The 19,661-nt window shown below is 56.5% G+C and overlaps 8 protein-coding genes and 1 non-coding gene across 9 annotated transcripts; 4 read left to right on the plus strand and 5 right to left on the minus strand.

Annotated features, from left to right (window-relative positions):
• Window positions 1-176: 176 nt before the first annotated feature.
• BO66DRAFT_327535 (sugar porter family MFS transporter) lies at window positions 177-1,926 on the minus strand (the record flags this gene model as incomplete). The annotated part of the gene is made up of 2 exons (XM_025643955.1): window positions 177-1,583; window positions 1,681-1,926. 2 exons carry the CDS (start codon window positions 1,924-1,926, stop codon window positions 177-179), a joined length of 1,653 nt encoding a protein of 550 aa, XP_025501898.1.
• Window positions 1,927-3,724: 1,798 nt separating this feature from the next.
• Window positions 3,725-4,666, minus strand: BO66DRAFT_327652 (putative mitochondrial solute carrier; the record flags this gene model as incomplete). Its single annotated transcript, XM_025643962.1, has 2 exons — window positions 3,725-4,507; window positions 4,586-4,666. 2 exons carry the CDS (start codon window positions 4,664-4,666, stop codon window positions 3,725-3,727), a joined length of 864 nt encoding a protein of 287 aa, XP_025501899.1.
• Window positions 4,667-4,923: 257 nt separating this feature from the next.
• Window positions 4,924-6,013, plus strand: BO66DRAFT_327468 (amidohydrolase 2; the record flags this gene model as incomplete). Its single annotated transcript, XM_025643950.1, has 3 exons — window positions 4,924-4,984; window positions 5,047-5,758; window positions 5,845-6,013. The coding sequence occupies 3 exons, from the start codon at window positions 4,924-4,926 to the stop codon at window positions 6,011-6,013; spliced, it is 942 nt and encodes a 313-aa protein (XP_025501900.1).
• An 838-nt stretch (window positions 6,014-6,851) lies between these two features.
• Window positions 6,852-8,363, plus strand: BO66DRAFT_327669 (UbiD family decarboxylase; the record flags this gene model as incomplete). Its single annotated transcript, XM_025643963.1, has 1 exon — window positions 6,852-8,363. The coding sequence occupies one exon, from the start codon at window positions 6,852-6,854 to the stop codon at window positions 8,361-8,363; it is 1,512 nt and encodes a 503-aa protein (XP_025501901.1).
• A 274-nt stretch (window positions 8,364-8,637) lies between these two features.
• On the minus strand, window positions 8,638-10,021 carry BO66DRAFT_393307 (polysaccharide lyase family 1 protein). Its single transcript, XM_025647729.1, has 3 exons — window positions 9,854-10,021; window positions 9,384-9,801; window positions 8,638-9,313 (listed from the first exon to the last, which is right to left on the minus strand). Exons 1-3 carry the CDS (start codon window positions 9,997-9,999, stop codon window positions 8,708-8,710), a joined length of 1,170 nt encoding a protein of 389 aa, XP_025501902.1. The 5' UTR covers window positions 10,000-10,021; the 3' UTR covers window positions 8,638-8,707.
• An 827-nt stretch (window positions 10,022-10,848) lies between these two features.
• Window positions 10,849-10,920, plus strand: BO66DRAFT_t224. The gene has a single exon. It is a non-coding gene; the product is annotated as a tRNA-Gln (tRNA).
• Window positions 10,921-12,382: 1,462 nt separating this feature from the next.
• BO66DRAFT_455836 (beta-xylosidase) lies at window positions 12,383-14,731 on the plus strand (the record flags this gene model as incomplete). Its single annotated transcript, XM_025652109.1, has 1 exon — window positions 12,383-14,731. The coding sequence occupies one exon, from the start codon at window positions 12,383-12,385 to the stop codon at window positions 14,729-14,731; it is 2,349 nt and encodes a 782-aa protein (XP_025501903.1).
• A 1,528-nt stretch (window positions 14,732-16,259) lies between these two features.
• Window positions 16,260-17,358, minus strand: BO66DRAFT_455837 (D-3-phosphoglycerate dehydrogenase; the record flags this gene model as incomplete). Its single annotated transcript, XM_025652110.1, has 1 exon — window positions 16,260-17,358. The coding sequence occupies one exon, from the start codon at window positions 17,356-17,358 to the stop codon at window positions 16,384-16,386; it is 975 nt and encodes a 324-aa protein (XP_025501904.1). The 3' UTR covers window positions 16,260-16,383.
• BO66DRAFT_472933 (uncharacterized protein) lies at window positions 17,231-19,623 on the minus strand (the record flags this gene model as incomplete). The annotated part of the gene is made up of 6 exons (XM_025653001.1): window positions 17,231-17,612; window positions 17,666-18,220; window positions 18,277-18,337; window positions 18,391-19,287; window positions 19,341-19,465; window positions 19,522-19,623. The coding sequence occupies 6 exons, from the start codon at window positions 19,621-19,623 to the stop codon at window positions 17,460-17,462; spliced, it is 1,893 nt and encodes a 630-aa protein (XP_025501905.1). The 3' UTR covers window positions 17,231-17,459.
• Window positions 19,624-19,661: the final 38 nt, after the last annotated feature.

The raw sequence follows: 19,661 nt of genomic DNA on the forward strand, positions 1-19,661 counted from the left end.
TTTATAACCGTCAAGCATGTCTTAACATAGACTTGTATACATTTTCACCCAACTTCCACATTTCTCAACAACCTATATACAAACAGAACCCCCACCGCTCAAACCCCCTCCGCAAAACGTCTTCTAGTGTCACCTAAAGGACCAAAGTCCCTCACAGACACCCCTTTCCCCCACACCTACCTGCCCACCCCCCCTCCAGCCACCGTCTCTTCATGCTCTGAATAAGCATCCTTCTCCAAATCCTTCCCCCCTGCCTCCTCCCGCAGTCCCGCCAACTCCTGCTGCACGGGAACGGGCTCAAACCCGACCTTGTACCAGGGCAGCGCCATCAACGCCCCCGTACTCTCCATACTGCGACCCTTGCACTCCGGGAAGGCGAAGAAGACCCAGATGGTACCGCAAAAGGTGCAGGCAGCGAACAGCGCGAACGGACCCCACGGGTGCATGGCGACGGTCATATTCGGGAAACCGCGAGTGATGCCGAAGTTCAATAGGTTCTGGTAGGTAAATGCCAGAGTAATGACGGTACCGCGCATGCTGGTCGGGCAGATCTCTGAGGCAGTCAGGGAGAACGCGGGGGCCCAGCCAAAGCCGTAGCCGACGGCGAAGACACACAGGGCGACGACGGCGATGATGGCTGCTGCGCTGGGGCTGCTGTCTGTGGCCGAGAGGTCGGCTTTGCCCAGGTAGGCGGCGATGTAGATCAGGCAGACGAGGTTGATGGTGGAGCCGGCGAGGAGGAGGGGCCGGCGGCCGAAGCGCTCGGTGAGGAAGAAGGCGTATAGAAATACAGACAGGAACTTGATGGTGCCATACACTGCGGTGAAGAGGAGGACTTTCGAGGAGTTGAAGCCAATCGAGGCCAGGATAGTCGGGGCGTAGTAGGTGATGCTGTTTCCGCCGGACATGATGAAGAAGGTCTGAACAAAGAGGACCAGCACCAGGACCTTGCGGAAGGTCGGGTCGGAGGCGAACTGCCGGCAGGACTGCTGGATGGACTTCCAGGGTGACTGGCCGGTGGTGGGAGCGTCCTCGCTGTGGTCGACTTTGTTGCGTAGCTCGGCGTACTCGCGGGCGAAATAGGGGTCGCGCTCGTCGAGTCCGCCACGCAGGCGGACGAGGTTGCGGCGTGCGGCGGCGACCTGGCCGCGCATCATGAGGAACCGGGGGCTTTCGGGACAGAAGGGGTAGCCCGCCAACAGGATGGTCGATGGGATGAGCTGCAGGATCATTGGGATGCGCCATTGCCATTCAGATCCCGCGGGGATGACCATCGTTACGGCGTAGTTGATCCAATAGGCCCCGGCCACGCCGGACATAATCCCTGCGTTGTAGAAGGTGGACATCATGCCACGGAGCTCAGTGGGCGCCACTTCGGAGATGTACACGGGGCCTGCTGAGTAGGCAATCCCGGACCCCAGGCCAGAGATGGTGCGGCCTACCATGAGTTCGGCCAGAGAACCGAAGTTGACCGCCATGAGCAGCGCACCGATGGTGTATGTGATCGCAGCCAACAAAATCACCGGTTTGCGGCCACGACGTTCCATGATTGGACCGGAGAGGAGGATGCCTGCGGTTTGGCCCTGTAAATAGGTCAGTTGATCAGGGAGATGCCCCTGGGCTCTCTATGTGCTCTATTGGGAGATGGAAAGGACACGAAGGCCACTCGAGGCGACTCACCAGCAGCATTGAGGAGGTGACCCAGCCCTTGTAGTTGGTGACTGTCCCCGAAGAAAGCGAGTCCCAGCCGTACTCATGCTTGAAGCTACTCATTCCCATCACGCCGGAGATGTTGGAAGAGTTGAAGCCGTGAAGGCTACCACAGTAGGAGGCCCAAATGGCAACCAGCCAGATGAATGCTGCTCGGGCTGGTTTGGGAACTTGTTTTAGGGCATCCTTGGAGATGCCTCCACCGGTGGCGCCCATGGAAACACAGATAAGTAAGATGATGAAAAGCAGGAGATGATAGACGATGAGGCTGGGGAGAATGAATTCAGGTTCAGAGAAATTGTTGTTCTGATAGAGAAGATCATTCGCGTCCTGCCAGGCTATAAGTGATGGCAGGGAGGACTAGAGGACTACCCCAGACCTCCAGTCTTGGCAATCTCACCATACACGTGAATGCTCACCGAAATCCCCACACCCAGCTGTGTGTGAAAACTGGGGAAATAGGACATAGGAGCTCTCCGAGCGGGCATTTCGTGACCTGGAGCATTCCGGGGTAGGGATTCTGGGCGCGGCTGGTAAGGACTGGTCAGAATTGAACGGAACCTGCTGATTCGCCACCACATATTCTTGAGCTAATTCTCTTGTGGAGTATTTCAGCCAATCGATGTCGGATGCAAAAGCTTGGATTCAATACAGCCTTTCTAATTCGAGGGTGCGGTAAGCGAGCAGGCTATTGTTCGTGTGGACTGAATGGGCCCATGGTATGATCCGTTATGGTTGTTGTTGATATCTGCATCGATCATGCAACTCAAAATCGCACTCGCTGATACTTCTGAGTTGAGTCCTCAACAGTAGTGAACTTCGACGTTGACTATATTTTCCATGGTAGCCTCACGCTGGCTGGATACATTGTTAGGTGATAGTAAATAAGCAAGAAGCCTTTATATAAAAAGGTTCAGCGCAGATTGATATTTGTATCATCTCTGAATCGTAATGGTCGAATGCATAAGCCGTGTACTGTCCACAATCAAATCTGCCATTCCAGTGGCACCACCCGACTTCGAAGGGGAGGGGGGGTGTGCAAGAATGTGCTGCACCAGCTTCACGGTCCATCCCGTATGTATCTGCTCAGCATTAAAGCGGTCAAGTAATTTGCCTCTCGGTGTTGCGCACGCTACGTTATCAATGGCCCAAAGCTCAGACACCTTCCACCGCGAAGTTCATGGGCACCAAGTCCTAGGAGAAATAATACTCATTGAATACCGGATTGACCGGGAGTAAGGATAGACACCCCAATTGCCCCATCCACGGCGAACAAGGCATATGCCGGCAGCCGATACTGTCGCATTCTAGACTTCAAGACCATCCCCATCGATGATGGATGGATCCTTGGCACTGGCTCGTAGATTTCAATCAAGTGTTAAGGCTTGTTGAACTCGGAGTCACCGAGTCTCGCACCATAATGCACAGTGTAATGATGAACATGTACTGTTCTTCTATTCTACTGTTCTACTGTTCTACTGTTCTACTGTTCTACTATCTCTCGGATCAACCCCGCAGTACACGGGGGAGGGAATCATCCTCTCATGTCGCTGTCGCCCATGACACCTTTTTTAGGTTCATTAGAAAGTAGAAAGAAAAGACCAGACATCATCCGAGTACTTCTATCTCCCTCACAGTACACTAGTAATTAGATCGTTCTGTGTTTAATGCTATTATTCAGAGTCAAAACGACTGCGCGAGGCAGGGTTAGGTAAAGAGATGTGCTGTACTGTAATTTTGATACAGACCCCGGAGTGCTCCGCATGATACTACCACCTCTTCCTGGTAAATTACTGGTATTGGAGCTCCACTTCCAGTACGAGTTGTAAGTTTCCCGATAGTTCTTTCGAGGCTGACAAGATGAGTCTGTATTGCCCTAAGCCCTCAGCATCATGACCTCTATAGTCAAAGCAGTTTCTACTTCAGTTTCAGATTACTTGGTTCCTTGCTGGCTGGACCTCCACGCTCTTCCACTTAACCGTTTGCTCGATGACCTTTTCATAGATGGTGAAACTCACCGCACCGGAGATCTGTCTGCGTTACTACCACACTCGACAACCACATGGTAACCGGGGAAAGAACCTACACTCAACCGAGCCAGACGAGGCGTCGTCCCCCGCCACAGCGAGGTGATGCCCTCCTGACGGATGACCGACTGCACGCAGTCGAGCGTCCCCTTGTAGCGTTCCAACCCCCCAATCGCCTGCAAGCGCGTCTTGATCGCATCGAACGGCATCGTCATGTACACCGTCACCACGCCGGCCAACGCCCCCGCCCCAGCCGTGCTCAGCGACGAGGGCAGCTGCCAGGCGCGGAACTGGCCCAGCAGGAAATTGTAGCTGGTGAACCGCACCATCGCGTTCGCCGACTGCTTCATCGTCACGGGGACGACGCCGCGATAGAGCCCCGCGACGCCCTCGGTCGCCGCGATGGTGCGGATGGCATGGATGGCCGATCGGTATTGCTTCGCTCCAGCGCGGTCGTCGATGATCTTGGTCTTGAGGGTCTCGCCCGGCGTGACGACGGCGACACTCTCGGCAACTCCAGCGATCATGCCGGCGCCGAGATTGCCGAAAGAGCTCACCTTGCCCTGCGCGTCGACGGGCATATACTTGCGCGCGGTGTCGAAGGCGAAGAATCGCACGCCGGACTTGGAGGCGTTCGAGACGCAGAAGGCCATGCTGCCGGTGTAGAGGTGGCCGAGGCCATGCTGGCGGATGGTGCTGAGCAGCAGGTGCAGCGGGTTGGTCTTTTTGGTCTGTAGTTGTTGGCTGGTCTTGAGGTACTCTGTTGGATACTATTGAGGTTCACGTAAACCGTGGTCAGTGAATGTGGGTGTAGGGTTGGGATTGTGGTTGGGTGTATGGATGCATACCGTGAGAAGACTTTCAAACCCGCCGGCCGCACCCCCTGCCACTATCGACTGCCACGGGCTCACTTGTTTCTTTGAAGTCATTTTGTACGCTTGAGTCTGTTGTAGCGCCTTGCTCCAGTATTCCATCTGTGTATATCTATATCTTGTGCCGCCGACTCGACGATGCCGATCGCGGAGCCACCCGAGGTGGAGCACTCCGATACTGCTCTTCTCACCCATTATCACCGCAACCGCACTGCTTATCAATAGTGTCCAAGTAGACAAACAGAGTTCCCTTCTTACCTGACATAGATGTCTATTCATTCTACCTTCGTGAACAGCTCCAACCTCGCCTCAACATGACCATTCCCGACCTCTTCCCGCATGGCTGCTGGGACACGCACCACCACATCTTCGACCGTAAGCCACTGCCCCCTTAACCCCAAACCCACAGAATTCCACTGAATATAGAGCAACAACAGCCTCGCAATACCCATACGCCCCGAACCGCCACCTGACCCCCTACCCCGCGACCATCGCCGACTTCCTCGCCTTCAAGCGACGCCTGGGGATCACCCACTCCGTGCTCACCCATGGCCTCTCCTACGGCGACGACTGCACCTCGCTGACGGGCTTCACGGCGGAGCTCAACAAAGCCAGCGACCAGACCACCACCAAAGCAATCGCGGTCATCGACCCAGCAACCATCACCACCGACGAGCTGCAGCGCATGCACGACGCCGGCGTGCGGGGCATCCGCGTAAACCTATACAAGTACGAGGCGTTCCACAGCCTCGAGCGCCAGAAGGTGGCGCTGCAGGCGCACGCGCAGGCGCTGGACGCCCACGGCCAGCCGCACTGGATCATGGCGTTCACGCACCCGCACACGGAGTTCTGGCCGGAGCTGAGCGCCTGGCTGGCCGAGGGACATCTGCCAGACACGATCCGGCTGGTCACGGATCATTTTGGCCTGCTGAAGTGCGCGAGCATGCTGCCGGCGCAGCACGAGGGGGATATCACCCGGCAACCCGGGTTCCAGGCGATCATGGAGCTGGTGCGGCAGGGCCGGTTGTTTGTCAAGCTGAGTGCGCCGTACCGGGTGAGTAGTCTGGGTGGCGGGTATGAGGATGTGGAGCCGTTGGTGAGGGCGTATTTCGAGGCGAATCCGCGGCAGTTGGTCTGGGGGAGTGATTGGTATGTACTTCTACCCTTGTTCGGGGACGGAGAATCTTGAGTTATGGTGATTGTTGGGTGGAAGAGATGGAGCTGATGGTCAATAGGCCCCATACGCCCCATATGAAGGTTCGTACGCCCGAGGAAGCCCTCAAGCCGACGCCGTATCTGGAGGTGGATGACTTGGCGTGGTTGCAAAGTCTGCGGTCGTGGTTGTCGGAGGAGGAGTGGCACTTGCTGATGGTGGAGAATCCACGGAGGTTGTTTGATTGGTGAGAGTGAGGCTGTCCCTGGGTTTGACGGGTGAAAGCCTCCGTGGGGATTTTCCAATGTATATATGACTATCCAGCATTCAGATACAATCTACAGCAAGTCCCTACGCAGCATTGCCGAGTTTTTACTTTGTAAAAGCCCTCAGATGGCTCTATCGAACTGTACATAGCAGATGCCGTGACATGAGAAGACCTAGACTATCATAGCTCATGGCGAAACAAGCTTTGCATATGTCTCTTGTACAAATTGTGCTTATGCTTTAAAGCTGCTGCAGAAGATGGCCACGAGGCAATCCCGAGACTCCGAGCCGCCGAGTGCCGAGACCCGGCCGAGACAGCCGTTGGAACAATCCCGAATGATGGAATGCCGATAGAAGCTGAGGAGAAAACAGTGGCTAATGCTTGCACTGCTCCCTATCTAAACTACCACGCAAACTAGCCCTGCACTCATCACATGCGGGACGATACCATGTCTGCAGATATTCACACTCTGTCTGTCAAAGACTCCACCAGACCCGCCCTATGCCGATCCTCCCGAGCATACCATCAGCTCTATCCCTAATTGACTCCCATTTGAAGCTACCTTATCCTTCTAGAATCCAGTCCGAACCCCCGAGCGTCCGCAACCCGACCCGCCAACCTGTTTCAACAATGGGGCAATGAGCCTTCTGGAATCGCGTGTTGTCGGAGCTCACAGTGGCAGATTGGATCCAGCCTGTTATATAAGGAACGACGCGCCTCGAGTCCACGGCTTTCTCATCATCACAACCCATCTCACTACCACTTGCATCACCATCTCTAAGATCAACGACAATACACTGCCACCTCACGAACACACAACAATGGCCTCCCAATTCTCTGTGGACCATTCCTTCCGCGCCTTCGTCGAGGCCCTCAAGGCCGACGGCGATCTGGTCGAGATCAACACCGAGGTGGACCCCCACCTCGAAGCCGCCGCCATCACGCGTCTCGTCTGCGAAACCGACGACAAGGCGCCGCTGTTCAACAACTTGAAGGGCATGGGCAAGGACGGGCTCTTCCGCATCCTGGGCGCCCCGGGCTCCCTCCGCAAGTCGAGCAAGGACCGCTACGGCCGCCTGGCCCGCCACCTCGCCCTCCCCCCCACCGCCAGCATGAAGGAGATCCTCGATAAGATGCTCTCGGCCAGCGAGCTGGCTCCCATCGAGCCCACCGTCGTCCCCACCGGCCCCGTCAAGGAGCACTCGCTCGTCGGCGACGAGATCGACCTCACCCAGCTGCCCGTCCCCATGATCCACCAGGCCGACGGCGGCAAGTACATCCAGACCTACGGCATGCACATCGTGCAGTCCCCGGACGGACAGTGGACCAACTGGTCCATCGCGCGCGCCATGGTGCACGACCGCAACCACCTGGTGGGGCTGGTGATCGAGCCGCAGCACATCTGGCAAATCCACCAGATGTGGAAGAAGGAGGGCAAGGACGTGCCGTGGGCGCTGGCGTTCGGCGTGCCGCCGGCGGCGATCATGGCCTCGTCGATGCCGATCCCGGACGGGGTCAGCGAGGCCGGGTACGTGGGCGCGATGACCGGCCGTTCCCTGGAGCTCGTCAAGTGCGACACCAACAACCTCTATGTCCCCGCGAACGCGGAGATCGTCTTCGAGGGCACGCTGTCCATCAGCGAGCGCGCCGACGAGGGCCCCTTCGGCGAGATGCACGGCTACGTCTTCCCCGGCGACACCCACCAGTGGCCCGTGTATAAGGTCGACAAGATTACCTACCGCTCCAACCCCATCCTGCCCATGTCCGCCTGCGGCCGCCTCACCGACGAGACCCACACCATGATCGGCGCCCTGGCCGCTGCCGAGATCCGCAAGGTCTGCCAGCAGGCCGGCCTGCCCGTCACCGACGCCTTCTCCCCCTTCGAGTCCCAGGTCACCTGGGTGGCGCTGAAGATCGACACGGCCAAGCTGCGCGAGAGCAAGGTCACCGCCAAGGAGTTCCAGAAGCAGGTCGGCGACGTCGTCTTCAACCACAAGGCCGGCTACACGATCCATCGGCTGGTGCTCGTCGGCGAGGACATCGACGTCTACAACGGCAAGGATGTTATGTGGGCTTTTTCGACACGCTGCCGCCCCAATGCCGATGAGACCTTCTTCGAGGATGTGCGCGGCTTCCCTCTGATTCCTTACATGGGCCACGGCACCGGCTCCCCCGTGCAGGGCGGCAAGGTCGTCTCCGACGCCCTGATGCCGTCGGAGTACACGACGGGGGCGGACTGGCAGGCGGCCGATTTCGAGAACTCGTATCCCGCCGAGTTGAAGGAGCGGGTGCGGGCCAAGTGGGAGGCGATGGGCTTCAGCAAGTTGGAGTAGAGTGGTCGGTGGCTTGGATTATAGATTATAGATTGTATAGGGCTGAATCTTGTATAGTGAATGGATGTATAGTACGTTTGTATCTGGTGTATCGAGTAGGTTAGGGTTCAGACACCGGTAATGTCCCGCAGGCCTCATACAACCCTCCCAGTAAGTGAATTCCGTCACAACGTCAGCCCACTTCCCCGTTTAGATGAATTCGATGGAAACAGATGGTGGAATTCGTGAACATCGAGCAGACAAAAGCACGCAATTGTATTAGATGCATTTAGGACTAGTGTACAGTACGCTGGTAAGCGTGTTCGGGTTTTTGGCTACTAGGTAGTGACTAGACCACTCCCCTCTTACAATCTCCCCACACCCGCGTGAGCAGTCACATTGGCGGGCACCTCGGCAACGCCCACATGGCCGATGAGGTACTGCTTGAACTTGGCAAACTCGGTCAAGACGGTGGCGTCGGTGCGATCGGGCCAGCTGCCGGAGCCACTGGCGCGGTTCCATTCACAGATATAGCCGAGCTGGCTGGTGCAGCCGCTGGCGGCGGCGACGGTGGAGGTGGTGTACAGCTGGCCGCCCTTGGTCAGCGAGTCCGGGGTCATGGGGGTGGTGACGGCGTCGAAGTAGTTGCCCTCGAGCAGCAGGCGGGTGTTGGTGTCGACGTCGAAGGCGTGGCCGCCGACGTTCTGGAAGTAGTTGTTGACGCCGTGGAAGTAGATGGTGGAGGCGTCGTAGTCGGTGCCCATGTGCGGCGCCCGGCCGGAGACGTCGTGCAGCCAGTTGCCCGCGAAGGTGTAGTAGTCCTCGGCGCCCAGCAGCAGCAGCGTCCAGTAGTGCTTGCCGTTGCAGCCCGCCGACCAGCTGGTCTTGCCGTCGAACTCGTTGTTCGAGATGGTGACGTGGCCCGCCTTGTTCCAGCCGCTGACGATCATCTGGCGGCCGATGAGGGAGAACTGCAGCGCTTAGCATGGGGATCATGATCATCGTTCGAGGGCGAGGGAGTAGGGTCGGGAGGTACTGTACCTTGTTATGGTCAATCCAGACCTGATCCGCCCCGTCGAGGGTGAGGGCATCCCCACCCCAGACGTACTCGGGGTTGAGGTCGGTGATGTGGATGTTCTGGATGATCACGTTGGAGTTGCCCCCGCGCACGCGCAAGCCCTTGCCCTTCAGCACGCCCTTGCTGCCCACCCCGACAATGCTCTTGTTGCTGCCCACGTCCAGCGGGGACTTGGCGGCATTGTCGTAGGTGCAGCTGATCCAGGTGCCGTCGTCGCAGTGGTCCTGGATCCAGGCCTGGCCCTTGGAGGTGCCGCCGGGGCAGGTGGTCGTCTTGGTGCTGCAGCATTTGCCGGTGGTCGTGCCCTCGGTGCCGGTGAAGTCCCATTCGCGGTCGATCATGATGGTGCGCGCCACATCGTCGGTGATCCACTCTTTGAGTCTGCCATCATCATTAGTTTTTCTGCTTGGGATGAACAGGAGGGGAGCACTACTGAGCAAGACTGGAAGGCGTGGCAGCGGCCGCGCTGCCGCCACCGGTGGTGCCCGAGGCAAAGCCAAAGGCCTTGCCGGTGACGCCGGCGGCGTCGACCTGGCCCAGCAAGAGAGCAGCCAGAACGGCGGAGATGGTGGTGCGCATGATGATTGACGTGCGATGCAGGTTGCGAGAGATGGTGTTGTGCTGTCGAAGTTCATGCAGCAGTCTTGAGCCGAATTTATACTGGTGGTCTACCTCCCTGTCAATCCACCCCTCCGTGTCGCATTGGGCGGTTGCAGACCCCATTACCGTTGCCAAGACTTGGCACGTCGCAGCTTGACACCGGATGAGCTATTAAAAAGGTGCTTCTGGCGCCAGGCCACTGGTTTGAGGCATGACAGCCAATCCTCTTGCAGGGGTTGATGGGGTGTCTGAGACTGAGCACAGAGACAAAGACCCTTCCACCACGGGAGACACAGTCCGTCGGAAGACAGGCGTGGTCCGCCGGTGGGACTCCTCAGCTTGAGCTAGGGAGCTCTGGCTATTTCGGGTTGCCAAGGATGAGGGTAGGGTTCGGAGAGGAATAAATGCCGATGTGGAGGGCATTCCGGACGGTCCGCCAGGGTTAAGGTTGTTTACCTCCGACAGTTGGCGTTGCAGCTGCGACACAAACCCCTAGCTAGCACTGGCTAGCACCGAAAGAGACGCCAAGACTGGAGCTCTCCACGGAGTGAGCACATGTTCGTCGAATGGGTGGTGGCCTGCTGCATGTTGAAAGCAGCAAGTCGGGCATAGCATAGGGCCGTGCAGGGCAATAGGAAGCAAAATGTCTTAAGTGAAGTCGGCCTCGGCAAGTGTTTACATTATCACAAGTGCAAACCTCGGGGGCGAAAGGGGTCTGTCGGTTGAGTCGTTCTTGACGGGCTTGAAGAAGAGATTGACATCCAGATTTTGCCTTTATCTCATGTGCTTAGTATAATCATCTAAAAGCAGAGAATCTTCAACACCTCCGGTTGTGTAGTGTAATGGTTAGCACCCAGGATTCTGATTCCTGTAATCCCGGTTCGATCCCGGGCACGACCTTTTTGTTTTGGTCATTCCAGAACGTTTCCCTACCCATCTTCCTATTTTTGTCCCATTCCTTGGTCTATAGCAAGCCACACCCAACAATCCCAACTCTCCGAATAATGAGTATTTTCAACTGGAGCGATGATCTTGAATCGAATTCAATCAGAACTAATTCATCTTGGGGTAATAATATTCGGTAGTTCTCATCTGCCAAGATTTATTACATATTTTATATTTCCCTTTCTCGAGAGTGTGCATTGTCAGCGAGGATCTTACTCAGACAACTTTAAACCACTACGTTGAAGATGAAGGAGGCCATTATACCTCAAGTATAGAGGATAAAGCTGTGTACATTCCGAATGTTAGTGAAGAAATACTTTCATACAGTGGTAGACTAGAGATTCGATAAGATAAGAGTATGTCGGATCTTCGGTGGATCTTGGCACGGGAATTGACACGCAGTCCTGCTTGTTCTGCTTGGGCATTGAGATTATGATTGTAGGAATTGATGACGCCTCTGAGAGGTGGAGAAGGCTTGTTGATTCCTCTACACGAGACTATCGGAGAACTAGCTAAGGCAGCCGGTAGGCGGTGAGCTGGCACCTCAGGCACCAAGGCCCTGGGCCGCCGTCAGGAATGTTTGAATTCTCTTAGAGCATTTGGTCTATCAGGTTGAGATTGAGTATCACGTCATGCCCTGGATAACAATCGACAGTCTAGGATAGTTATTTCCTGCCGTTGAGCCATCTGTGTCAGGATGGTCATGATACTTATCGCTCAGGGTAGGTATCTATTGCACAGTGGCATAATGCTGTATGAGTTCTGTTAGTATGGAAGGGTTTTGATACTCGTGGCGGCTAACCTCATGCAGCCCGGATCAAGCTGAAAATAGTTCGAGACGAGCAGACGTCCAGAATATCACGCATTCAGGCTAAATAACCAGTCAGTGGGGCGAGAATGGACGTTTATTCGCACCTAGCTACGCTGCGTTACATCAGCACTAGGGTCTCGGGCTTGATTTCAACCCCGTTCCGATGTGGGTTCCTTGCGTAGCTCTATATACCATGTATTCAGAGCCCTCTCATGCCGTTACGCATCTCCTATGGTCTGAGCGAGGGCTAGTCCAGAAAGTAGCTATCCGTGGGGGTTGTCCCGAAAAAGCCCGAGTTTGCCGTTGTGCAAAGTGACGTTATGAACAATTGCCTCTCAACCCCTTGACTCCCATCCCACAGGTCTGCACGACCCTCATCGAGACCCCATTCATGGAGCCCCTCATTCAGGCTGAAAGGAATGGGCAGGTGGGGGATCGACCGGGCGACTGCCGAATGTGATGACAATACTCGGGTTCCCGCAGTATATGAGCCATTAAAAGTTGGCTCGACCCAGCAAGGGAGGCACGTATATATTCAATGGATCAGACGTGAAGTCTGAACCCTAGAGCAGAAAGAGGAGCCTCAGCCATCCGTCAATATCTGTCATGGTTGTCATAATACTGCTCGTCACCCTCGTGTCGCTCACGCCGGTCTTCGCGCAGGTCAATACAAGTTATGTCGATTACAGTATCGTCGCCCATCCGGACCTGTCTCCCTTGAGCACCGATCTGGTCGACTTCTCGTTCCCAGACTGCTCCAATGGCCCCCTGCGCGAGAGTCTGGTCTGTGACCGCACTGCCAACGCCCATGATCGAGCGGCTGCCCTGACATCCATGATGACTCTTGAAGAGCTCATCAGTAGCACGGGAAACCGCATCCCTGCCACCCCTCGCCTGGGACTTCCCCCTTATCAGATTTGGAATGAAGCACTGCACGGCCTGTATCTCGCCAACTTCACCGATTTGGGGCCATACAGCTGGTCCACCTCCTTCCCATCCCCCATCCTGACCATGGCGGCCCTCAATCGCACTCTAATCCACCAGATTGCCCAGATCATCGCGACCCAAGGGCGCGCCTTCAATAATGCAGGCCGGTACGGGTTAAACGCGTACTCGCCCAATATCAACGCCTTCCGACACCCGGTCTGGGGCCGTGGCCAAGAGACCCCCGGGGAGGACGCGAATTGCCTGTGCTCGGCGTACGCCTACGAGTACATCACCGGGCTCCAGGGCAACGCGACGCATCCTAAGATTATCGCCACCGCCAAGCACTACGCCGGCTACGACCTTGAGAACTGGCACCAGCGGTCGCGCTTCGGCAACGATCTGAACATCACCCAACAGGATCTCGCCGAGTACTTCACCCCGCAGTTTGTGGTCGCGGTCAGGGACGCGCAAGTCCGCAGCGTGATGCCGTCCTACAATGCCGTCAACGGGGTGCCCAGCTCCGCCAACACCTTCCTTCTCCAGACCCTCGTCCGCGACTCGTGGGGCTTCATCGAAGATGGGTTCATGTCGTCCGATTGTGACGCGGTGTACAATGTCTTTAATCCGCACAGGTACGCGGCCAATCTGTCGAGCGCCTCGGCCATGTCCTTGCGCGCCGGCACGGATATCGATTGCGGGATCTCGTACCTAACCACTCTCAATGAATCCCTGATAGAGGGTCAATTGTCCCGGGGCGAGCTGGAGCGGGCGGTAACCCGGTTCTACTCGAATCTTGTCAGCGCGGGCTACTTTGACGGACCGGACGCGCCGTATCGCGATCTGAGCTGGGCGGATGTTGTCCGGACCGACGGCTGGAATGTGGCGTACGAGGCGGCGGTGGCCGGGGTCGTTCTCCTCAAGAACGATGGCGTTCTGCCGCTCTCCAAGAGCGTGCAGCGGGTGGCCCTAATAGGACCGTGGGCGAATGCCACGGAGCAAATGCAGGGTAACTACCACGGCGTCGCACCCTACCTCACCAGCCCCCTCGCTGCGATGCAGGCTTCCGGGCTGGAGGTCAACTATGCCTTCGGGACCAACATCACGTCCAACGATACTACTGGCTTTGCCGCCGCGCTCGCCGCTGCAGAGAGGTCCGATATCATCATCTTCGCCGGCGGGATCGACAACACCCTGGAAGCCGAGGAGCTGGACCGCGAGAGCATCGCCTGGCCTGGAAATCAGCTCGAGTTGATTCACCGGCTCGGGGATCTCGGCAAGCCGCTGGTGGTGCTGCAGATGGGCGCCGGCCAAGTAGACTCGTCCTCACTGAAAGCCAGTGAGAAGGTCGGGGCCCTGCTTTGGGGCGGATACCCCGGCCAGGCCGGCGGCCAGGCGCTGTGGGACGTCCTCACCGGCCAGCGAGCCCCGGCGGGTCGACTGACCACGACGCAGTACCCTGCAGAGTACGCTCTGCAGTTCCCGGCCACGGACACGAGCCTGCGGCCCCGCGGCGACAACCCTGGCCAAACCTACATGTGGTACACGGGCGAGCCGGTCTACGCCTTCGGGCATGGGTTGTTCTACACGACCTTTGAGACAGCCCTCGCCGGGCCCGCGCAAGAACAAGAAGGCTCCTTTGACATTGGCGCCCTCCTCGCCCGGCCTCATGTTGGGTACAACCTCGCTGAGCAGCTTCCCATCTTGAACTTCACCGTCGAGGTCACCAACACCGGCGAGGTGGTCTCCGACTACACGGCCATGGTCTTCGCCAACACCACTGCGGGTCCCCGGCCGTACCCGAACAAATGGCTCGTTGGGTTCGACCGCATCGGACCACTGGTACCGCAGGTGTCAAAGCGCTTGTCAGTCCCTGTGTCGCTGGATAGTCTCGCCCGCACCGACGCGCAGGGCAACCGCGTCATTTATCCGGGATCCTACGAGCTGGCGCTTAACAACGAGCGATCGGCGGTACTGGCGTTGACATTGACAGGCAATGCCACTACGCTGGTTCAGTGGCCGTCCCAATAGCAGTGGATCCTGTCCTGTTGAGGACCGAGAGGTCCGGAAGTCGGTGGCGCTGGGGTGGTGGAGGAGGGAGGATAACCGGGAAAGATCGAGGTCAATGCATAGACAGTCCTGGAGTGTGAAAGGTACATATTCCGGGAATAGCATCAACCAATTGTCATTCCACGCATGGCCATCGAAGTACACACAAAGATAAGTTACTGTTGGGGTTGTTATCAAAATAGCAAATTCATTCGAATCAAAGCCTTGAACCCTTAGCTAGGCATTTGTTGTACTCAAAAATTTAATAGCGGAGGTATCGAATCGAAACTATCAATGAATTGTATAAGAACCGCGGTAGAAGACATGAATAACAGCTAAAATGAGAGTTTCCTTGGTCATGGGAACGATAAACTTGGTAGGATCGCCACTTCACGGATAGGAAATAACATCACATCACCCACCAAAGACCAAACCTCCCGAAACAAAGACGTCAACAGATCTTCTCACTCAATGGCGAAAGGGCAGTGGGAGGAGACCAAGCACCTACAACCCCCTCTCCTCCAACACACGCCTCAACCTCGCCTCAAACCCCTCCACAAACTGCGGATTCAACATGTCGGCATGATCGCCCTCACATTCCACGAACCCAATTCCCGCTCGTCTCTCCGGGGACATAGATGCAGATTCCTGTCGGACTGCTGGCTGCAGCGTCGAAAATATCCGGTAGACTCGTAGACGAGCCATGTCCATTGGCCAGTGCTGTCTCTCCCGTATGATGCGTTAGGAATGATGTCGGTGGGGATGCGCAGGGATATTCAGGAATCCCTGTCTGTATCTGTGACAGGGGGTGTTGCGGAGGATTGGCAACAAGAAAGAGAACAATGATTCAGAAGAAACTGCTGGCCTCACATGGTGGGACTTGGAGATTTCGGGGCGATTTCTGTTCGATTGGCCGGTGACGGTGGAGAAGATCTCGTCTCGAGAAGCTGCATTTTGGTTGCAGAACAGTTCACGACGGAGTGGCGAGCCAGACGGCTTCACTAGATGATTCGGATCGGCGCAGACTGGCCGTGGCCTGAAGTGTTAGCGCTTTGGCAGGATTGCTTAGCGTTGAGGCCGATCACGCCGGTGGACTTACTACGGCTTCGCTAAGCCCTAATTCGACAAATGAGGGTTCCAAGGACTCGACGGCGACGCACTACCGGCACAACGTCGAGGTCGATCAAGGGGCTCTGGTACGATGTCGGGCGGACCACGGGCACCCGATGGCCAGGTTCAGCTTCACCACTCACAGCACCTCGAAGTAGTCTGGGTTGGTAAATTGGGCAATGCCGACCAGCGAGCCTTTGTTCACCCATTGGTGGTGCGGTTTATTTTCTCCAAGCGATCCAACTGAATAGGCACATCCACATGTTCTCTCTGAGGCACGTTCTGTGGATTCTAATTAGCTCTGAAGCAGGGACTACCTAGAGGTGGAGCAGAAGCACTGAGAAATCTCTGCATTCTTTTTAAAGCTTAATTGCAACACGGGTCGTTTTGGAAATAATGTCGCGCAAGTAATGAAATCACTATGCATGACTGGACACACCTTGACGCCGAGAGACGATTTGACAACGAAGGAAAACCAACTAAACCTCTAACAGACCGACTTGAAAAGAACCTGCTTATCCAGATTATAATTTGGACAAGTACGCATGCAAATTATCCACCGCAGCAGTCGCACTCGCCAGCTGCGCTCTTGAAGTGGCCGCCCCGATATGCGGCGTGCTGATGACATTCAGATTCTCCCAGAGCGCCCCATACTTCTCCCGACTGGGAGGCTCCTGCTCGTGGCAGTCCAGTCCGGCACCCCAGAGATGGCCTTCGGACATAGCCCGCTCGAGCCCTGCCTCATCGACAATACCCCCCCGCGCCGCATTGATGAGGATGGCATCCGGCTTCATGCGCTTGATCTCCGCATAGGACAGCATCCCGCGCGTCTCCTCCGTTAACGGCACATGTAGCGACAGCACATCCGCCTGCGTGATCACCTCCTCGACACTTTGGGCGCGCACATGGGGCAAATGCTCCCAGACCCCGGTGGCGGGCATGTAGGCATCATACGCGACGATGCGAGCGTTGAACCCCCCGTGGAAGATCTCCGCCACCGTGCGCCCGATGTTGCCCATCCCGATGATACCGATCGTCTTGCCGTGCAGCGTGAGCCCGTTGCACGTTTCCTTCGGGACGGGCTTGGCCATCTGCCGCGTCGTGATGGAGCGGATCCCCCGCGCCACGGCCAGGGCCAGCGTCACGACCAGCTCGGCGACGTCGCGCGCGTTGGCGCCGGGGGTGTTTAGGATGCGGATGCCGCGGGCCTGGCACGCGGCCTGGTCGATCTTGTCGATCCCCACCCCGTGCTTGCCGATGGCGACCAGGTTGGGGCAGCTGGCGATGTCGGCGGCGGTTACGTACGAGCCTCGGATCAGCAGGGCTCGGGCATTTTCCCGCCAGTGCTGAAACTCGGGGTCACTGGGCTGGATGAGGTGGAAAAGGGTGTGGGCGTGTTCGATGGCTTTGGGGGGGAAGGTGTCGAGGACGTAAACGGTGGGCTTCTGGGCAGTGGAAGTACCGCCTGGTGATGAGGATTCAGCGATGCTGGGTGCCATGTTGACTGTGCTTCGTTGGAATAAGATTGCAACTCGTGGGTAGTCAGAGGATATGTTAGTGCAGAAACTATCATCGTTTATTGCTGGGGTATATGTATACATCATCCGGCTGAACGAGCAAATTGCGAGTCGGAAATCTCCCGTCGGGGAATTTCCGAGATCAGTTCTTGGGTGCTTTGCTTCATTCTCTGCAGGAACCGGTCGACCAGATGGTACAGTCCGTCTGGCAAGTCTTCCGGGAGCTCTTCAATTGTCTGCGCACATGCAGATTAGTGTTTGTCACACCACAGACCTGCCACGAACTCACCAATTTGTTTCCTCCATGTAGGGCTACACCAGATAGATCCCACAGCAGCCTGCACATCGTTCTGAAACACGTAAATCTCTCCCCGATCAACGTTAGCAAAGCAGTGCATTTGCCAATGAAGCTTGTATCTCCACCCAAAGGAGAATTTGGCTGACAGACGAGGAGCACCCCTGCGGCGAACAGATCGTACCCATCCAAGAACGACCCCGTGAAGCATCCTTGTTGGAAGTTATTGAACTCTTGGTCGATATACTGCCGGCAGCTATTCGCAACATCCTCCTCAAACCCCTGGCCACTTCGAACTCTAGTCCTACGAGGAGGTGGCGCTATTCCTGCAACTTTGGAGATCTGCACAAACCCCCGGCACGTGAGCTGTGCAGTAGGGTCTGCATCTAGTGACGATGGACCCTTATCGTGGAGAGCTACGTCTCGCCAGTGACGCAGGTTGTGATGATGGAAGGAAGCAGACTGGGGGCCTAGTGTGCGGATGCTTGACATGAGTCTAGCGTGCATGAGAACGTGATGTTGCTTATCACCTCCCGCTGACTCGGCTGCCTTTGGAACATGCGAAACTTTAGTGCCATCTCTGACAACCTGGCAGATAGGCCTACCTTGATAGCGATGTCCTCATCCTCGATACTGAATGGTCGATCCATGACGCCGCTGACAGCCCTGTAGCATGATCAGACGCTGTTTCTCACAGCAATAGAACGGAGTGTACCCACCGATCAACTACGTAGAGACTCCAAAATACCCGTTTCCTTTGGAGTACCTCTGCTTCACTCAGATTTATCTCCGGCTGTGGCTCTTTGTGAAGCTTCAATGCGATGCACTTCTTCATGGCAAGCCCAACTAAATGCCAGGTGGAGCCTCCCCGGGGGCTCAGGATGGAGAAGTGAATAAGCAACAGCAGACATTCGACCACTTTCAGACCGTCAATACTCTGCAGAACGGCAGGAAGATGCTCCATAGCCAGGCTGTGTAAGTCATTGGCGAAAACCCTGGAGTCGTGATCTCCGGACAGCAGCATGCCCAGGGCGACGGCCATGCAGGCTCGGAAGTTTCGGAGGTGGAACTCCGCGGAGCTGCTGCCTCCGCTCTGGCATTGAACCTCGCCACTAAAGGTCGTTGCCACACACTGTTTCAGGGTGGGTTCATCGAGAGGTAGATAAATGCTCTGGCTCCCTTGGAGCAAGTTTCGAAGGCATGATTCGGCGACTTCCTTGGTGATTCTGCTGGCCGCACCCACAGCTGGTAGAGCGCATTGCCTTGCACTCAAGCCTACAGACTGGGATGGATTTCCTCCTGGAATCTCGAGCGCCGCTCGGACCATGCTTCCCATGCCCAGCTGCGGAGGGAATCCATGCGTCTCGTTGCGTGGCTCGGCCATGGCGTTCCGGGAGAGGAAGTCAATATCTCCCATGGTTGCTTGCACCGACTGCTGGGTCGCAGGAGTAGGGTTGGTCACTGGAGATTCAGTAGAGCTTTCTGCGCTGACATCGTGAGTCCTTGAAGTCGACCCAGGTGGCGCAGGAACCGGTGCCGCGGCACGTAGGCAAGCACGCTGGCTGCGACCATTACTGTGAAGCTCTTGCGCCTTTCTCTTCAAAGTCCCCACATAGCTAGGCAACGGTTACACAGGAACATTATCATGAGCGTGTGCTTTGCTTCTTACTTGGACATGGCAGCGTGGGAGATGCCACTGGCTTCTTCTGCCGTGCGGCTGATTAACAACTGCCGCGACTCGCATTCTGCGTTCGCCTCTCGACAGCCGGTACAAGCCGGTAGCAGTCGATCACACTGGGGTTCGTTAGATCCTCTTGTTGGCAATGTCCTAACCACGCGCTGGGTCTCACCTTCTGTTTCCGTTTGGCGCATCTCTCGCATGCTTGGAGTCTGCGCTTGCCCGGGGCGACAAGATGATTCGGCCCGGAACCAATCCGAGGGCTGGCTTGCATTTTCAGAATTGACAGGCTGATCACAGTTGATCTTGCGT

The sequence above is a fragment of the Aspergillus aculeatinus genome (assembly GCF_003184765.1).
Source record: "Aspergillus aculeatinus CBS 121060 unplaced genomic scaffold BO66scaffold_37, whole genome shotgun sequence".
Classification (NCBI taxonomy): Eukaryota; Fungi; Ascomycota; class Eurotiomycetes; order Eurotiales; family Aspergillaceae; genus Aspergillus; species Aspergillus aculeatinus.